This window comes from Mus caroli, unplaced genomic scaffold (genome assembly GCF_978045245.1).
Source record: "Mus caroli unplaced genomic scaffold, Mus_caroli_1 scaffold_11, whole genome shotgun sequence".
Taxonomy (NCBI): Eukaryota; Metazoa; Chordata; class Mammalia; order Rodentia; family Muridae; genus Mus; species Mus caroli.
The window spans coordinates 18,718,635-18,732,511 of NW_028227266.1; the positions used below are offsets into that span (position 1 = coordinate 18,718,635).

Sequence of the window (13,877 nt, forward strand, 5' to 3'; positions counted from 1 at the left end):
TATCCTGCAGTCCCTACCTGTTGCTGGGCACTGTAGGTACACCCCACAGTCTACCCTGAACTTTCCAGCCCCTGCAGCCCAGGGTCGGGGGGGGGGGGGATTCCTCTCCCTAAGGCTCTTTATTACGTAATCTAGACATTTTTGTTCCGTCTCCTATGCTTGTACACTTTCTTCCTCTGCCCCAACTGCTGCCTTTCTGTCTGCACAGCGACTTCCCTGACCCCCTCCTGGGACATCAGCGAGCCTGCCATAAAATAGCATCCAACCAACCTCATAAACTTGAAAACGCAGAATAAACTCACCTGCCTCAGCCTTCCCAGTGTTAGTGTTGAGGTGTATCTCTCACCGGCTGTCTTTTTAAGGACAGGCATTATTCTCTGTCTCACACATCCATGAGGGATGATAAAGGTGAACACACTAACCAAAGAGCGAGTCTTTTTATTTATTTATTTTTTTTTATGGTTTTTCGAGACAGGGTTTCTCTGTATAACCCTGGCTGTCAAATTCTAGCAACCACATGGTGGCTCACAACCATCAGAAATGAGATCCGACGCCCTGTTCTGGTGTGTCTGAAGACAGCTACAATGTACTTCCATATAATAATAAATAAATCTTAGCCGGGAGTGGTGGCTCACGCCTTTAATCCCAGCATTTGGGAGGCAGAGGTAGTCGGATTTCTGAGTTCGAGGCCAGCCTGGTGTACAGAGTGAGTTCCAGGACAGCCAGGGCTACACAGAGAAACCCTGTCTCGAACTCCCTCCCCTCCCCACAAAGGGAAAAAAGAAAAGAAAAATTCAGGGAAAGAGTCTCGAGGGAAACAGAACAGCAATGAAGATGCACTAGACAAACAACTGGTTCTGACCCTTGCTCTGCTGTAGTTTTCTGTGTGACCCTGTGCACTTCAGAGCCTTGGCTTAGCCCAGTAATTCCACCTTCTACCAGACTGTGGTGGGACCTCTACCCAGGCCTGCCATCTCCTCTGAATCCACGGGGTGGCACATCCGTCCTTCTTTCTGCCCTTTGTTTGGGGCAAGAGCCAAACTGCCTCTGAGAGAGAAAGTGGAGAAGCAAGTGGCCTGGAAAGCCTCTGGCTTCACAGGCCTTCAAGGACTGCCTCACTGAGTCATGATGCTGGCATGTGTGGCTAACAGCATGGTGGAGCTCCCACGGCCTGGGAGTTAGCAGACTGGAGAGCAGGTGTGGGGCTCCCACGGGACATCATGCGTGGAAGGTGATGGATTGACCTTTTCTTCCTCCCAAGACAGGGTTTCTCTGTGTGGCTCTGGCTGTTGTAGAACTCCCTCTGTAGACCAGGCTGGCCATGAACTCGAGATCTGCCTGCCTCTGCCTCCAGGGTGTGGGACTAAAGTGGAGCACCACCACCCATTGGTGAGCATTTCTCATCCTGGGCCTCAGCTTTTATTTTCAAGGCCCCCGCAAAGCCAAGTGTGCTCACCCGTACCTGTCCCCCTACCACTGGAGAGGTGGAGGCAGGAAGATCAGGAGTTCAAGGTCATCCTCCCCTACATAGTGAGTTTCAGATCAACCTGGGGCCAATGACTGTCTTAAAAACAAATACTTTACTTACCAACAGGCACTGAAGGGCTGGTGTTTAACTCACTGTACAGTGCCTACCTAGCAAGGGGAGCGGGAGGTACTTGGGCCAGGGTTCCCTTTTTCTGCTCTCCTGTCTTCTTTGCCTGCAGTTCTCTGGGCTCAGAATAGCAATCAGTGAAAGACCTGGATGTGTACCCCTGTGTGCAGTACTATCTGACCCAGGGTGGGCAAGTGATGGTGGTCTTGCCTGCCTCGTCTCTGTGGACTCAGTTCTGCCCAGGACAAGAATGGCAGGCAGCAGCTGATTTCTGACACAGGAACTGCTGTTCCCCGCTGACCACCAGCCCCCCCAGGCTGTGGTCCCTTCCAACTCATAGTGTCTGAGCCCACAGCTGTGTGTGGTGAGCCAGCTTGGAGCCCCGGCGGGCATGGCATGAGGGAGGCAGTGGGAAGGGTGCTCTGCTAGGCAGCCAGCATTCCCCAGCTCCCACTGTGGTTTTCTGAGACTAAGTTCTCAGGAATATCACCCCTACTCAGCCTGCCTGGGGAAAAGTCTCCTTAGATTTCCTGTGCCTTGTCTGACACCCCTACTCGAATCTGCTTCCTGCCCTAGAGGAGCTCTGTCCTTCCCTTGTCCTGCCCTTTGGCCTGGCCTTGTAGTGAGTGGGAGAAGCTTGGAGCTTAATTAGATCAGTCTCTTACTCAGCAGAGCCAGCAGAGCCACTGGCTGTCTGGAAAACCTTCCCCCTATACTGTGGATTGCAGGCCCAGATTGATCAAGGTGCTTTCTGCAGTTGCTTGGTGGCAGTCCTTAGCTTGCTCCCAGCTTAGATGCATTATTCTGTGTCACCATCTCTACCCTCCCAGCCTTCTCCCTCCCCCCCCCCCCACCCCCCAGCAATTTATCCCCTGCCACTTCCTTATTGCCAGGTGTGCTGACCTCCTTCCTAGCAGGAGATTGAGAGTCCCTCCCCCCCCATCCCCACCCTGGAGCTCAAACACCTACCAGGTGTGAAACCTGAGACAAATCTCCAGCCTGGGTTTAGTTTCCTTTTCCAGATGATGTGCAGCCAGGCATACTTCCATAGCTCCAGCCACTTACAAGTATGGCTGCCACAGAACCATTCAGCCAGCAGGAGCCTGAATGTGGTTGTGGCTCAGAGGGTAGGTAAGGGCGCTTGTCTTCCAAGCCTGGTGATCCGAGTTTGATCTGGTCGGTAATCCTTGTAAAGGTGAGAGAACTGATCCCTTACCTCTCACAAGCATGCACACACCCTGGGGCCTGCACTTACCTCCCTACATACTGTGACTCTCCATACACACACACAGTAAAAAGGACCTATTAGGAGGTCCTGAGATCCAGGTGAGAGTGGCCCCAACAACAGAGGTCACAGGTAAGAGTCCAAGTGTGGCCGTGCCCACAACAGACAACTAATTCTCTATCCCCCACACCAGCCCAGCTCTTTTTTTTTTTTTTTTTTTAATTTAAAGATTCACTTATTTTACTTATGTAGCTGTCTTCAGCCACACCAGAAGAGGGCATCAGATCCCATGACAGATGGTTGTGAGCCACCATGTGGTTATTGGGATTTGAACTCAGGACCTCTGGAAGAGCAGTCAATGAATGCTCTTAACCATTGAGCCATCTCTCCAGCCCCCAGCCCAGCCCTTGAGTCATGAGGAGACAACCTTCAAATCTGACTGCCTGGCTTCTCCTGCTCATTTCCTAGGTCTATGCATCTTTCCTGCTTAAGGAAACAGCTCTAACTGCAGCTAACCCCAACAGAAAAAGGGAGAGACTGGAGAAAGGGGCTGGCCACCTGCTGGGTGCTCTTACCACTGTCCTGAAAAACCACCTAGTCCTGGTGACACCTCAGAGGAAGACACTATGTGCCTTAGGGATTGGTGGCAGTAGAACACAGGTGAATGGGTCAACCCCTGGACTTCATATAATGTCTTGGGATTTAAGGGAAATGGCCAGATGGATCTGTCCCTCAGTTTACCTCATTTGTAAATTAGACTCAGGACTGCTCCTCCTTCTGGCTGGTTCTCTTAGAAGGAGCAAGTCAGGCTGTGGGTAGGAATTTGGGCAGGAGGCTGTGGCCTGGCCCCAAGATGTCCCAGGCAGCCAGCCAGTACTGGGCAGTGACTCAGAGCCTAGGCATGCAGAGCTGGGGGCTCTCCAGGGCGCTGGGCCACAGTCCTCACTCACTGGACCCTGGAGTCAGCCCCTAGTGCTCCTCCAGTAAAGGGAGTGAGGCTCTCCTGCTACCAGAGGGTCAAGAGTTTGAGCAGCTGGGCATTTGCCCTTCTTGTGCAAAGCCTCGTTGGTTCCTGCTGCTCTGCTGGGTTTTTTGGGTAAGATTTATGTATTTTATGAGTGGTTCACTTACATGTGTCTGTGTACTATGTGTGTGCCTGGCACATGATGAAGTCAGAAGGCTCCAATCTCCTGAACTACAGCTAAAGACATTTAACTCTGTGGATGGTGGGAATTGAGCCCAGATCCCCTGGAAGAGCAGAAGGTGCTATTTAGGTGAAGACAAATATGGGTCCTAGGATCCTGTGAGGCCTCAGGCCATCAGACTTGATGGCAAGAACCTTACCCATGAGCCATCTCCCTAGCCCTCCAGCTTGGCTATGTTGGCAGCCTTGAACTCCATGGCTACGTTCTCCACCAGGCACCAGGTCTGCAGGTCAGCATGTACAACCAGAGGAAAGGAAGCCTAGGCTGGGTGAGTTCTCTATCCTGCACCGTCTCACACTGGTATGAAAACACAAGTCCACAGCAGTGACTCAGCAGGCGATGTGGACTAATGCTAGTCCCGCAGATGTTTGCTGTATTATGTGACCTTCCCAAGGGACACTCAGCCATGGCTCACACTTCCTGTTGTCAGGACACTACTGGAATCCAGTGAGGTCGGGGATGGTGTCCCCAAAAGCTAAGACATCATTCAGCTGTCACTAGGTGAGGTGGAGTGACCTGGCTCTGGATGTGGCTCTGCAGTTGGGCACAACCTGAGAATCTCCCAGTGACGAGCTTGGCATCAGGACCTCATAAAAAGGGGGAGAGTGGGCTGAGGTGGCTGCTAGCCAACTGCTTACAGTCGAAGCAGGAGGACCTGAGGTCAAACCCCCAAACCTGGGCCAACTGCTGGGGCAGTGGAGAAAGCAAATCCTTGGAGTTCAAACCCTGCCTCAAAAAAATAAAGCTTGGAGGGGCTGGAGAGATGCCGCCGCTGTTAAGAGCACTGGCTGCTCTTACAGAGTGCCGGTCCCAGTACCCATGAGGTGGCTCACAACCACCTGTAGCTTCAGTTTCAGAGGATCCGACAACTCTGGCCTCCTCAGGCACCAAGCATACTCATGCACATACAGAAGAGCCAACTCCAGCAAGCTGTTGCTTTTACACACACACACACACACCATGCTGCACACACTTTTTTTTAAAAAAAAAAGATTATTTATTTATTTTATGTATATGAGTACACTATAGCTGTCTTCAGACACACCAGAAGAGGACATTGGATCTTATTACAGATGGTTGTGAGCCACCATGTGGTTGCTGGGAATTGAACCCAGGACCTCTGGAAGAGCAGTCAGTGCTCTTAACCATTGAGCCATCTCTCCAGCCCCAACTGCACACATTTTTTAAAATTGTAATTAAGGGGATGAAGAGACAGCTCAACAATTAAGAGCACTGGCTGCTCTTCCATAGAATACAGGTTTGATTCCCAGCAGCCACATGGCAGCTCACAGCCACCCATAACTCCAGTTTCAGGGGATCTGAAGCCCTCTTCTGACCTCTACTGGAATATATAGCTAACAGACACACATGCAGACAAACATTCATACAGTAAAAAGAATGATCTTTTAAAATGTAATTACAAATAAAAAAGAAGTTGCAGGCCAGCCTGGACTCCATGAGATACTATCTCAAAGCAAGTAGATAAATCAATGAACTCACTCACATATAGACATTTAATTTTAGAGTGATCCCCTCCTTGGCTCCCTCAACCCCAGTTCTATGCAAGGTGTGAGGTCAAGGCTCTGGCTCCCATGTGGTGTCCACCAGGCTCCAGAGGTAGTCACTGATGAACTTCGGCGAGAGCTGTGCACTGTCCAAGTGGATAGGCTGGGCCACTGTGGGGCCATGGTGGACTGAGGACGAGATGAAAGGAAAGTGTATTCCGTCCTCCCAGGTCCAGTTGCTAACCTTGAACTGTGGTGACTCCTGCGGCCTCAGCTTCCCAAGTGCTGGGATGATACCAGGCTCATTTCTTTTTATGTTTATTTATCTGGGTGTGTGTGAGTGCAAACATGCCACAGTATCCCTGTGGACTCAGAGGACAACGTATATAGCTGTTCTCCCACCAGTGGGTCCCAGGGATTGAATTCCAGTCACTAGGCTCGATGGGACGTGCCTAGATGGATCATTTCTTTTTAATTAAAAATGATATATTTGCTGGATATGATGGCATACACCCACAGTCCCAGCACTTGAGAGACAGAAACGGGAGGCTCACCAAGGATTTGCAGCTGGTCTGGAGAACATGTAGGCTCCAGGTTACCCCCATGCTGAGAAAACGATCTACTGCATTTATATCTTCTGTCTACGATGCCCTCCCCTGAATACTATTGTAGCGCACAGATAAGCTGTTTTCCCTTTACCCGCCATCTATAGACACTGTCTGCATCTGGATGTGGAGCATGACACCCCATGAACACGATGCATCGCTCTCTTCAAGAGTCTACTTTGTACTCTTGAGCAATGGGTTTCTCAGTGGAGCCCTGGCTGTCCTGAAACTTACTCTAGCTAGTTGACAAGGCTAGTCTCAAACTCCAGTGAGATCCACTGCCTCTGCCTTCACAGTGCTAGGACGGGATGTGCCACCGTGCCTGGCTGTGTCCAGTATGTGAAGATGCCCCCATTTCCCCCAGGTGCCTCCTCCCACCCCAACATCGACTTCTCAAAGGATACTGCCTTTGATCATCCCTGGATCGCATTCATAATCCCACTGTATTTTACTAATTTGGTGATAGAGATGAGCCACATACCTAGACAGACAAGGGGAAAGGAGAGAAGACTGTTACCACAGCATCCATGTCAACCACACCACAGGGCAGGACTAGGCCCAGCCTGCAGAACCTACACTGCAGAGGGGATGTTGACGGTGTTGTCCTCATCCACATCCCTCTCCTGGCGCTGGAGCTCCTCCTCCATCTCCCTGAGCTCCTGCAACTCTGTGATGAGCTGAGTGCACTGCGTTAAGGCCAAGGCTCAGACAGTAAGGACAGTCACCCACCTCACTGCCCCACCAGGTCAGAGCACCAAGTGCTCAGGCCTTTTCTTCCTTCAGTGTTAGGGACCAAAGCTAAGACCTGACACATGCTAGGCAGGCTCAGCCAGAGCACACCCCAGCCCCTCAGTGGGGGATTCTAGGAAGGGGCTCTACCACTGAGCCACACTCCCACCTCTCTCTCTGGAGGATTCTAGGCAGGAACTCTGGCACTGCACTGAGCGGCCACCGGACATAGCGAAGGATATCGTAGCTTGGCCTGCACACAGGTGTCCTCCTTGCTGGTCCTCTGGAGCTCCACCTCCAGCTGCTGCAGCTCGGTGTCCCCCTGGCGCGTACATTCCTTCAGTTCAAGAAGGCTCTGAGCCACTTCCTCCTCCACAGCCAGAGTCTCTGCAATGGGACAGAAGCAGGTGCCCTTTCATCCTGTCTTCTGCCCAGGCGAACTCTGATGGGGCCTCATGCCACCACCCAGTCAGAGTTCTGCTCCATCTGAGCACCTCCCAACATCTGGGCCTTGCCCCTGCTCTGCCAGAACACAGGCCATATTGAGAATGGCAGTGTGTAGCTGTAATCCATTGCTCAGGAGGCAGAGGCAGGAGGATGCAGAGTTCTACTCTGGCTTAGGTTAAACTCAAGAGACCCTATGCTATAAGCACTACAAAAATCCTAATAGCCGGATGAGATGCTAACAAGTCTGACGGACTGAGTTCCATTTCTGGGACCCACTTGGTAAAAGGACAGAAGTGACGCCCCTAATTGTCCACCATACCCATCCTGTGTGGTGCTGGGGGTGGAAGCCAAGACTTTCTGTGTGCTAGGCAGGCCTTTTACCCACTAAGCGGCAGTTGGTATCTTTTGTTTGGGAAGTAGTCTTGTGTGGCTCAGGCTGGCCTCTGATCTCTGAGTGCAGCTCCCTCACGAGCTTCTGTTATAATCTCTATGATTGTGGGGGAGGGGATGTTGAATGATAGGATGAGGGTCTCACTGTGCTGTCCAGGTTGGCCAAACTCCTGGGCTCAAAGAATCCTTCTGTCTTATCCTCCCAAATTATTCTACAGACGCAGGTCACAATGTATAGCCATCAAATTACTTAATTGTAATTATTTTATGGTATTGGGTTTGAATTTAGAGCCTCCGTCACACATGCTATGCAAGCACTGTACCACCTACGCAAGAACCCACCGCAAAAAGCGTGTGGGGCGGGACCTGGGTGAGGGTGGCATAGGGTTTCTCTGTAGCTAATACTGGCCCGAAACTCTATGTAACTGAGGTTAGCCTTGAATTCTCAGCAGCCTCCTGCTTCGGTCTCCCAAATTTTAAGAGCACATGTTCAAGCCGCTAATGACTCATTCAAAGAAGAAACAGCAGGTTTGCGTGTGGAGGTCAGAGGACAAGCTGCAGGGGTCAGTTCTACCACCTGGCTCCCAGGAATCAAACTTAACATCGTCAGGTAGGCAGCAAGTGTCTCTACCCACTGAGCCATCCTGCCAGCCCTCAGGTTTTTACTTCATTATTACTGCTTGCTCCCAAGGCCTCCTATAGCCACATGTGTTCTCTCTGAGCTACAGTCTCAGAGATAAAACTTCTTTTGGTCTTCTGTCAATCAGGCTGCTTTGACTTCCTTCCAGCCTTCCTTTCCTGACCCTCCTGCTTGTCTCTGGAACACTGGTCTGCCAGGCCCATTCTGCCAGGCCTGGCATGGAACCCAGGGCTTCATGCATGCAGTCAAGTGCTCCGCCAACTGAGCCACAGCCACTGCCCCTCCGGCTTAGGTTGTCAAAAGCTTAATTTTTTATTCTTAACCGTATGCACATGTGTGCCCAGGGTCCATGGAGACCAAAAGTGTCACCTCCCTGCTGAGACTCAGCCCCACCAAAAGCTCATGCTGGTTTCTCAAAGCACTCAGGCACCTGCCCCTCTCAGCTGTCTCCTCAGGCACAGGCTAAACACTTCATTTATACCCGTTCCTGGTAGTTTCTTTCGAGCAGGGCTGAGGAGAGACCTCCAGAGCAGACACGACTTCCCACACCTTCTCTGGGCACCATTTCCTAGCTCTCTTCCGTGGCTCTTCTTTCTAAGGTGAATGTTTGTTTGTTTGTTTGTAGATAGGGTTTCTCTGTGTAGCCCTGGCTGTTCTGAAACTCACTCTGTAGACCAGGCTGGCCTAGAACTCAGAAATCCGCCTGCCTCTGCCTCCCAAGTGCTGGGATTAAAGGCGTGTGCCACCACCGCCCGCCTCTCTAAGGTGAATGTAAGAGTGACGTTCACCAAGTATCCTGGATAAACTATGGGTTCCCCTCACTCGCTTGCAGGTGGGACTTGTGTGCAGAAACCAGTCCCGCCCATGTTACCCCTCCTAATGATAGAAAGCATTTGTCTCCTCAGCCCATCACTGCAGTACAAATGTTATCCTGTCTCCTCTCCAGTAGGATGCCAGCCACCAAGGGGCTCCTTCCCTGCTGTCACCCGAGGTCCAGCTCACAGCAGGCTCTGTTCACAAGTCTATTGCGAAGGCACGAAACTTTTAAAAATGTTCCCAGGGCGGGGAGTGGTAGCGCACGCCTTTAATCCCAGCACTTGGGAGGCAGAGGCAGGCGGATTTCTGAGTTCTAGGCCAGCCTGGTCTACAGAGTGAGTTTCAGGACAGCCAGGGCTACACAGAGAAACCCTGTCTCAAAACAAAACAAGGGCTGGTGAGATGGCTCAGTGGGTAAGAGCACCCGACTGCTCTTCCGAAGGTCCGGAGTTCAAATCCCAGCAACCACATGGTGGCTCACAACCATCTGTAACGAGATCTGGCGCCCTCTTCTGGAGTGTCTGAAGACAGCTACACTGTACTTACGCATAAAACAAAACAAAGTTCCCAACCTTTGACAGGGAAGGACACTGTGATGGGAGATTGCTCACACCTGTGGCCTTGGCACTGAAGAGCTGAAAGGTTCTTTGAATTTCTCAGCTAAGGAGTTCTATACTAAGCAGAGCTACATTTAAGCCTGAGTGTCCTGGAAAGTTAATAGGGTCACGCCCTGCTAACTCTATATTTAATTACGCCTAAGTCCCTAGATGACAACCGTTGTCATGACAACGGTTTCACGGGTGGAGAAACCAAGGCTCGGGTGTGACGGTTCTCCCTCGGAAGACCTTCAAGAGCGGATAGCAGGGGTGGGGGTGGGGGCTGGATCATAAAGCCTTCCAAAGGCTACGGAGTACGATCGTATAGAGTCGCGCATTGTGAGCTATGACACTTATCTGGACGCCTCTGAGCCATGGCGATTGTCAGATGGGGAAACTGAGGCCCAGGAGTACCAGCTCCCCGCGAGAAGTCCCCCAGGGCTGGAGCGCAGGGGCCCGGCCCTCACCCCGAAGCTGCCGGTAGGCGCCGTCCTGCATCTCCAGCAGCCGCTCCATCATCTGCTCGTAGCTCCCGAGCAACCGCCGCTGCTGCGCCTCAGCGCGGTTGGCCCCCAGCAGGCTCAGTAGCCAGTTGCTCACCTCCACCATGTCGCGGAAAGCCGCCATGACTGAACGCGCCGAGTCGGAACCCGCGCAAATTCGTCTCACCACGGGCCCCGCCCCCTCCCCAGAGCGCATAAGTCTCATTGGATCGTTCCTACGTCCGTCTCCTGCAGGACTCAATCAGCAAGGGGACAGAGCGCTTCGGAAGGAACGGCCATTTTGTGGAGATCCTGTGCGAAATTTCTTCTGTCGCTCAGGTGTGAGGACCAATCATCGTAGGGGGGGCGTGTCACACGTGGCCAGTTTGCGATTGGCCTGGTACGCGTGCGTCAATTGTCAGGCTGTGAACCCGGGGAGAGACCAGGGCATTAGGAGTCTGTTGCGCATGCGTAGACTGGAAACCTGCAGGACTCAAGAGAAATTTGCAGCTATCAGTCGCTGCTTGAAGGGCAAGGTAACGGATGGTTTATTATTTTTGCTTGAGTTTTTTTTTTTTTAAGTTTACTTTAGGAATACATTAACTATACATAAAACTGGGATTCAGTGAGTTTATTTTTTCTTGCTGGGGGGTTGGGATGTGTGAGCTATTGAGACTATGTAGAACTGGCTGTCCAGGAGCTCTTTGTTAGAGATCCATCTACCTCTGCCTCCTAGTGGTTGGATTATAGGAATGTGCCACCACAATCGTTCACCGGTCTCTATTTTTTTAGGCTTATTTCTCTTTCTTTAATGTGTATACCCAAACGTTTTGCCTACATGTATGTATGTGTCATCAGAGGTCATAAAAGGGCAACTGACCACTTGGAGCTAGATATGGATGGTTGTGAGCCATAATGTGGTGCTGGGAACCAAACGCTGGTCCTCTACAAGAGCATCCAATGCTCAGGGAAGGCAGGGGCAGGCAGATCCCTGAGTTTGAGGCCAGCCTGGTCTACAAATACAGCTCCAGGAGAGCCAGGGTTATATAGAGACCTTGTCTCAAAAAAAATAAAATAAAATCTTTAAGTAGGAGTCTAGCATGTATCTAGCACGTAGCACTCAGGTGATGGGAGCTTGGGGATGGAGGTAAATTCCAGACCAGCCTGGGCAACAAGAGCAGTGAACCCCGAAGCTGGGCATGGTGGCTCAGGAATCAGGAGCCTAAGGAAGAGGAATTGCCATTCATGGGACTCCAGACCAGCCTGAACTACAAAGTGAACCCTGTCTCCTTAAATACCTATACCCCAGAGCTGGAGAGATGGCTCAGCGGTTAAGAACACTCACTGACTGCTTTCCCAGAGGTTCTGAGTTCAATTCCCAGCAACCACATGGTGGCTCACAACCATCTGTAATGAGATCCAATGTCCCCTTTTTTTTTTTTTTTTTTTTTTTTTTTTTTCTCGAGACAGGGTTTCTCTGTGTAGCCCTGGCTGTCCTGGAACTCACTTTGTAGACCAGGCTGGCCTCGAACTCAGAAATCCACCTGCCTCTGCCTCCCAAGTGCTGGTATTAAAGGTGTGTGCCACCACTGCCCAGCTGATGCCCTCTTCTGGTGTGTCTGAAGAGAGCAATGGTGTACTCTTATACATAAAATAAATAAATAATCTTAAAAAAAAAAAAAAGCCGGGCGTGGTGGCGCACGCCTTTAATCCCAGCACTCGGGAGGCAGAGGCAGGTGGATTTCTGAGTTCGAGGCCAGCCTGGTCTACAAAGTGAGTGCCAGGACAGCCAGGGCTACACAGAGAAACCCTGTCTCGGAAAACCAAAAAAAAAAAAAAATACACCCCAGACAGACACAGGCACTCACTCCCATCATATTCTCTGACCTGCATACATCTGCGGTGACACACCGCTTCCCCCCCCCCGCCCCCCCCCCACAATAAAGAGGATTTTTTGAAAATATGAAGCCATCAAACAGACAACAACAATAAGATAAAATTGGCAAGTGATGGTGGAGTGATGGGTGGGCAGGGAGGGCAGTTGGCAATCTGGTTGTCTGGACTTGAGCTGGCCCCTGTGCTCTCAGTAGAAACTGTTGCATCCCTCCTTCCTCGGGCCTAAGTCAGTAAATTGCTTAACAGTGCAAGTCAGTGAGAGAATGCTTGCTTAGCACACAGACAAGCATGGGGGTTGGGGGTGGGTGGGGACCCAGGTTCAGTTTCTAGCTGTGCAACTTGTGCCAGTGACCTTGGCACAAGATCTGGCAGGTTCCTACCAGATCTTTCTAAACCCTGGGGCTAAAGATAGCCTGTTCTTATCAGCAGGGGAGGGTCAGGAGTTAACTACTGGGATTGAGCAAGAGAACCCATCACACAGAAGTGCCCCTGGCCCAAAGTGCCACCCACCTCTCATCTAAGAGCAAAGGGTGTGCCACCTCCCAGTCCTGGCCAAAGCTTCTGTCCAGAAAGAGGCACACACCTGAAAAGACCGGGAAAGCAAAGTGCTGATTACTGGGGACGCAGAAGGGCTGGCACAGGCTGAGGCTGCAAAGTGGAGATAATGCAGGGTTGAGGTGTGGAGAACAGCTGAGCACTTGCCTAGCACACAGGGAGCACGGGGCTCAGTCGCCGCCGGCTCTGGGTGAAATCAGGTGCAGGGTTGTTGGTAACCCCAGTCCTCAACGGTGCAGGTAGAGGTATCAGACTCTCAAGGTCAGTCTCAGCTAGGAATTGAGTTGAAGACAACCTGAGCTATAGGAGACCCTGTCTCAAAACAAAACCAAACCAAAACTAGTACGCCAACGAACAGAACAAACAGCGCCAGAGAGATGTCTCAGTGGTTAAGAGCACTTTTTGCTCAATCAGGAAGCCTGGGGTTCAAATCTCAGCCCCCTTTGTTTGGTTCACAAACACTTGTAACTCCAGCTCCAAAGGATCCCATACCCTCTTCTGACCTCCAAGGACACTGCATATGCAGGTAAAGTATACAGACAGAAAAGAACCTGAGAGGGACAATAGCTATGATACAAGGACTAAGACCGGGCGTGGTGGCACATGCCTTTAATCCCAGCACTCGGGAGGCAGAGGCAGGCGGATTTCTGAGTTCGAGGCCAGCCTGGTCTACAGAGTGAGTTCCAGGACAGCCAGGGCTATACAGAGAAACCCTGTCTCGAAAAAACCAAAACAAAACAAAACAAGGACTAAGGAAGTGGCTCAGTGGATAGAGTGTATGGTGTGCAAGCAGGAGGACCCAAGTTCAAGTCTCCAGCTCCATATCAAATCCAGGCAGAGCAGACATTTTTTTAAAAGATTTATTTATTATTATATGTAAGTACACTGTAGCTGTCTTCAGACACTCCAGAAGAGGGAGTCAGATCTTATGGATAAGGTTGTGAGCCACCATGTGGTTGCTGGGATTTGAACTCAGGACCTTCAGAAGAGCAGTCAGGTGCTCTTACCCACTGAGCCATCTCACCAGCCCCCGAGAGCAGACATGTTAATGCATGCCTATAATCCCAGCTCTTGTGGGGTAGAGGTGAGAGACCAGACCAACTCCATATTGGGTTCAGACTCCATCTTAGAAACCCTGACCTAAGCACTCACTTCCAGGTTACTCCCTAGCAAGTCTGCACATGCAAGTCCC

The 13,877-nt window shown here is 51.2% G+C and overlaps 1 protein-coding gene across 2 annotated transcripts; it reads right to left on the reverse strand.

Annotated features, from left to right (window-relative positions):
* Nucleotides 1-5,520: 5,520 nt before the first annotated feature.
* Nucleotides 5,521-10,555, reverse strand: Spc24 (SPC24 component of NDC80 kinetochore complex). 2 transcript variants are annotated; one of them, XM_021172625.3, is made up of 5 exons: nucleotides 10,220-10,554; nucleotides 7,106-7,250; nucleotides 6,711-6,815; nucleotides 6,539-6,615; nucleotides 5,521-5,718 (listed from the first exon to the last, which is right to left on the reverse strand). In XM_021172625.3, exons 1-5 carry the CDS (start codon nucleotides 10,458-10,460, stop codon nucleotides 5,600-5,602), a joined length of 687 nt encoding a protein of 228 aa, XP_021028284.1. In that variant the 5' UTR covers nucleotides 10,461-10,554; the 3' UTR covers nucleotides 5,521-5,599. The 2 variants fall into 2 exon arrangements, with proteins under 2 accessions (XP_021028284.1, XP_029337338.1); XM_029481478.2 differs by lacking the exon at nucleotides 6,539-6,615 and having other exon boundaries at nucleotides 10,220-10,555.
* Between the last annotated feature and the right edge of the window lie 3,322 nt (nucleotides 10,556-13,877).

What these genes read in the sequence shown, in the direction of transcription:
- Spc24 (XM_021172625.3), bottom strand. Translation starts at nt 10,460, where the DNA reads ATGAGACTTATGCGCTCTGGGGAGGGGGCGGGGCCCGTGGTGAGACGA. An exon ending in CGCCTACCGGCAGCTTCGGG is followed by an intron (nt 7,251 to 10,219) that starts GTGAGGGCCGGG and finishes GTCCCATTGCAG; the next exon opens with AGACTCTGGCTGTGGAGGAG. An exon ending in GTCAACATCCCCTCTGCAGT is followed by an intron (nt 6,616 to 6,710) that starts GTAGGTTCTGCA and finishes TTGTCTGTCTAG; the next exon opens with GTATGTGGCTCATCTCTATC.